General features: G+C 39.7%; 1 protein-coding gene across 4 annotated transcripts in view; it reads right to left on the bottom strand.

Moving 5' to 3' along the window:
• The window catches only part of LOC143026359 (uncharacterized), a 117,868-nt gene that overhangs the window by 88,463 nt on the left and 24,405 nt on the right, over window positions 1–5,000 (bottom strand). For all 4 annotated transcript variants that reach the window (XM_076186618.1, XM_076186614.1, XM_076186615.1 and 1 more), the window contains one exon: window positions 2,453–2,580. In XM_076186618.1, the coding sequence (XP_076042733.1) occupies window positions 2,453–2,580 (128 nt within the window). The remainder of the gene's footprint in view (window positions 1–2,452; window positions 2,581–5,000) is intronic.

The following is a 5,000-nucleotide window of genomic DNA, read 5'->3' as shown; positions in this document are numbered from 1 at the left end:
TCTCTCTCTCTCTCTCTCTCTCTCTCTCTCTCTCTCTCTCTTCCGTTTCTTTCCTTTCCTTTCTTTTCCTTATCCTCTTTCCTTTTTCTTCTTTCTCCACCCCTTCTCTCTCTCTATCTCTCTCTCTCTCTCTCTCTCCCTCTCTCTCTCTCTCTCTCTCTCTCTCTCTCTCTCTCTCTCTCTCTCTCTCTCTCTCTCTCTCTCTCTCTCTCTCTCTCTCCCCCACATTGGGTTCAGGCCACCGTCCCGTCTCCCCCCAACCTCCCCCCATCCCCCACCCCCCCTCCGGGGTTTTGGGTCCTACTCCCGTAGTAATTCTGACTCCACGTTGACCCTGCCTGGTGTTGGTTCTGATTACATGAAAGTGCAGGACCGTTTGTTCGCAGCTTGGAGCCTTTCAGAGGTGCCATAAATCGCACTGCCCCCCCTCGCAATATAGCCGAGCCTATTACATTTAGGAAATGTATGTTGCCAATGATTTTGTCGACTACACTTGGTATCAGGCCAGGGCTACTGTAATCAATTGCAACATTGATTAGGAAGTCTGTGTATTGAAATGATATGGTTTTGTATGTATTCGTTACCCAAAGTTAATGAGAAATATGTGCTGATATGTTTGATATACGCGTAAAGCATAAAAATGAGAATTTCATTGAATGGTCGGATAAGATAGGGACCCTACTCAGAGGAGCAAATGTTATTTATCTATATATCAATTGCCTGGTACCAAACAAATTGCTTGGCTATATTCTCTCTTTTTCCCTACCTATCTGCCTATCTATCTACCTATCTGTCTCTATATCTACCTGTCTATCTCCCTATCTATCTATTTATCTCTATGTATCTACCTGTCTACCTATCTATCTATCTATCTATTTATCTATCTATCTGTCTGTCTGTCTGTCTGTCTATGTATGTACGTAAGTATGTATGTATCTATCTATCTATCTGTTTGTCTGTCTGTCTGTCTGTCTGTCTGTCTGTCTGTCTGTCTGTCTGTCTGTCTGTCTGTCTGTCTGTCTGTCTGTCTGTCTGTCTTTCTTTCTCTCTCTCTCTCTCTCTCTCTCTCTCTCTCTCTCTCTCTCTCTCTCTCTCTCTCTCTCTCTCACACACACACACACACACACCACAGCATGTACACATACACACACATGTACACATACACACGCACACAGAGACACACACACACGCACACACTCACTCACACACACACTCACACACACACATGCACACACTCAAACACACACACACGCACACACTCACTCACACACACACACACACACATATATCCACACACATGCGCAAGCACTAGCTAGAAATTTAATTGCAGTAGTAGATTTTGGATGTGTCTGACTTCGGGCGAGAGCCTCTTTGGTTGAGCGATTGAGTGTGGAAACCCTAATTACTATGGTCCACACGTGGTTGCTCTTGGGGGAACTTTTTGTCTCGTTTCTTGAGGGCGCATCTCCGTGTGTGACGTTGTGGTGTGCTGTTCTTATCAGATTGTGCTTCTTCACCAACTCATTTCAATGGATAGAATTCACCCCCCCGGATAGAGTGAAGTTCCCTTAGGACCACTGTTTCCCAACCCTGGGGTCGCCAAGACATATAGATACCACTGACAGTATGATGATAGAGAAGCAGTGATATATTTTCTATTGTCGGCTATATATATATATATATATATATATATATATATATATATACATATATTTTTTTTTTTTTTTTTTTTTTTTTTTTTTTTTTTTAAATTTCAAAAAAATATTACTTTCCTTCGTTGTGTTGCGGACCACCTTGGGCTTTCTTCCGGACCCCCCAATGGTCCGCGGACCCCAGTTTGGGAACCTTTGGTCTAGACTCTAGAGCAACAATCGTATGTATGTATGTATATACGTATATAAATCTATATGTACAAATACACGCAGGTAAGAAAGACAACTGAGTTTGTATAAACGGTTAATCGATGTGAAGTATTTTTCTTTGGCATATTGAGTAAGATATTTTTCACCGCGAGAAAGTGAGGTAGGGGAAAGGAGAGTTTGATGGTGAGGCGTCCTCGCAGAAGAGATAAACAAAAGAAATACTTCTGCTAAGAATCGCACAGGGTGAAGGATTTAAATATTACAGCTTCAAACCCCTTTTCCTCCTTAATAGGCTTCGAATACAAATCCTGGTTTTGGTTCTCGAAGGACCTTCATGTAATGTATGTGCAAATGAAAGTTCTTATGACATAGGAAGGCCGGCGTGAACCTACTCGCCACATCGAAATTGCTCGAAAATTTATAGACACTGCAAGAAGCAAGGAGGAAGGACCTTCATGTAATGTATGTGCCAATGAAAGTTCATATGCCATAGTAAGGCCGGAGTGAATCTACTCGCCACACCGAAATTGCTCGAAGTTTTTAGACACCGCAAGAAGCAAGAAAGAAATAATACTCTGGAGAAAACTTACCCTTCCATAGATACTCTGTAGTTCCTCAAGTGAAGGCGTGTTCCTGGCGCCCATAAACTTAACCATCCACTGTCGAACCTCTTCCAGCCGCTTCAGTCGTCCCTCGTCCTTCTTCAGGTCGCTCCAGTCTGCGTCAGAAGAAGAACGAAAATTTTGAGGACTTAGTCATGTAATGAGATGAAATGGTTTCCAACGAAAAAAAACATAAGCTCGACGACAGTCTTAACCGTCCGCTACGAGTTGATGTGCAAAATAAATATCGGTTGTATATCGATAAACGAACGAATAAAAGATAGCTTACAAAATAAATTATGAAATGAATAGATATATCAGTCTGTAAATAAATATATAACTAAATGAATACTTAAACAAAGACGACTAGGGTTCTGTTAGAATGTTAATTTTGAGGTAACATCTTCTTGTGCTGTATGTGTGTTGTCTTTGTTTGGGTGATGTGAGCTCGTTTTAGTTTTACGGGTTAGCAACACAAAAGGACGCCTAATTAAACAGAACATTTTGAACAGTAAGCTTTATCCCATGCTCGTGATGTTTTGTTTGCCTAGAAATTACATTTAGTAAACATACTAGGAAAAAAACCGTTATATATTTCTTGGTACCTCAGATTTTAGAACTGGTTCTAGGTATATTCACTCCAGTGAATAAAAATATAATTTCCATTTCTTTCTAACAACACCAGTTTTTCAGATAATGAATTTATTGATAAATGTACCTTTCATGAGCATGTCAGCGTGTGTTTTTTGTGTAAAATCATTAGCAACGCTGTATACAGGATTTTGTCAACTTAGTGATGTCTCTCCTCTTCCCTCTGAGTCAGTCTGCAATTAACTTTTGTGCTGAAAGTTTCACTGAGCACTGTATTTCCCTTCCCAGAACAAATAAGCACACAAAATGGTTGGCACTTCCTTCAAATAACTATTATCATTAAATTTTTGTAAATTAAAAAATGTGAAGTGACTCATTCTTTGTGTACTGGTATGCTATAAGGTATTCACAGGCTATTTGTTATTACATCAGTATTTTTAGATCTAGTTTTGCCATTTTCTTAATTTCTTTCATCATTCGCAGGTGATAACATGGCTTCCTCGAGAAGAAAGTGTATGAATCATCCAGATTATTTTTGTTAAATTTGTGGATGGTGCACATTCGAAGAACAGAGAAAATCCATATCCGACTTTGTGAAAAGGGCATACTTAAGCTATTTCAAAATAAAACTAGGGCACCAAGATAGGACATGGGCTCCACACAATGTCTGTAAAACTTATGTTAAACACCTTCGGCACTGGGCTAATGGTAAGAGGAAATACCTGAGGTTTAACATACCTATGGTCTAGAGCAGTAGTTCTTAATCTGGGATACCTGAACCCCAAAGGTGTACGGGGGGGGGGGGGGGTTATGAGACATAATACCCAGTGCAATGGTACTGCATATTCACCATGAGAAAGCAAAGAAAGGTTTACATCACTAATCCTTCTCATGTGTTTGCATTGTATTTGTATTGGATGGGGTACGAGACATGATAGACACGGTGCAATAGTACTCTATATTTACCATGAGAAAGCAAAGCAAGGTTTGTATCACTAATCCTTTTCATATGTTTGCATTGTATTTGTATTGGATGGGGGTACGAGACATGATAGCCAGTGCAATGGTACTGTACATTTACTATGAGAAAGCAAAGGAAGGTTTGTATCACTAATCCTTTTCATGTGTTTGCATTGTATTTGTATTGGATGGGGGTACGAGACATGATAGACCCGGTGCAATGGTACCGTATATTTACAGTGAGAAAGCAAAGGAAGGTTTGTATCACTAATCCTTTTCATGTGTTTGCATTGTATTTGTATTGGATCGGGGTACGAGACATGGTAGCCCCGGTGCAATGGTACCGTACATTTACAGTGAGAAAGCAAAGGAAGATTTGTATCACTAATCCTTTTCATGTGTTTGCATTGTATTTGTATTGGATGGAGGTACGAGGCATTATAGCCAGTGGAATAGTACTATATATTTACTATGAGAAAGCAAAGCAAGGTTTGTATCACTAATCCTTTTCATATGTTTGCATTGTATTTGTACTGGATGGAGGTACGAGTAATTTTTCTGAGATATCAAGGGGTACTAAGGGCACTGAAAAAGATTAAGAACTACTGGTTCTAGAGAGAACATAGGAACCACATTCAAGATTCATACTTCTCTCTGGTTAACATAAATGGCATTAATGGACGTGATCGAAGTAAATGGATATATCCTGACCTGGACTCAACAAAACGACCTGCTGCATACTCAAATGAAATACTTTTCCCATCATTCATTCATCTGGAAGAGATCCCTGTAGAAGATGAATCCTCTACCTCAGTTGGACTGTGATTATGAAGGAACCTCAAAAGTTACTTTTTTCACCCGGAGCTCAATGACCTTATTAGGAAGCTAAATATCTAAAAGACATCAGCAAAAATTTTGGCATCCAGGTTAGCAGAAAAAATTTATTACAACAGGGAACCAGAATCATTAGAACTATCGCAATAGA

This window comes from Oratosquilla oratoria, chromosome 6 (assembly GCF_046742065.1).
Source record: "Oratosquilla oratoria isolate Oo_2021 chromosome 6, ASM4674206v1, whole genome shotgun sequence".
Classification (NCBI taxonomy): domain Eukaryota; kingdom Metazoa; phylum Arthropoda; class Malacostraca; order Stomatopoda; family Squillidae; genus Oratosquilla; species Oratosquilla oratoria.
This window is presented reverse-complemented; position numbering and strand designations above follow the sequence as displayed.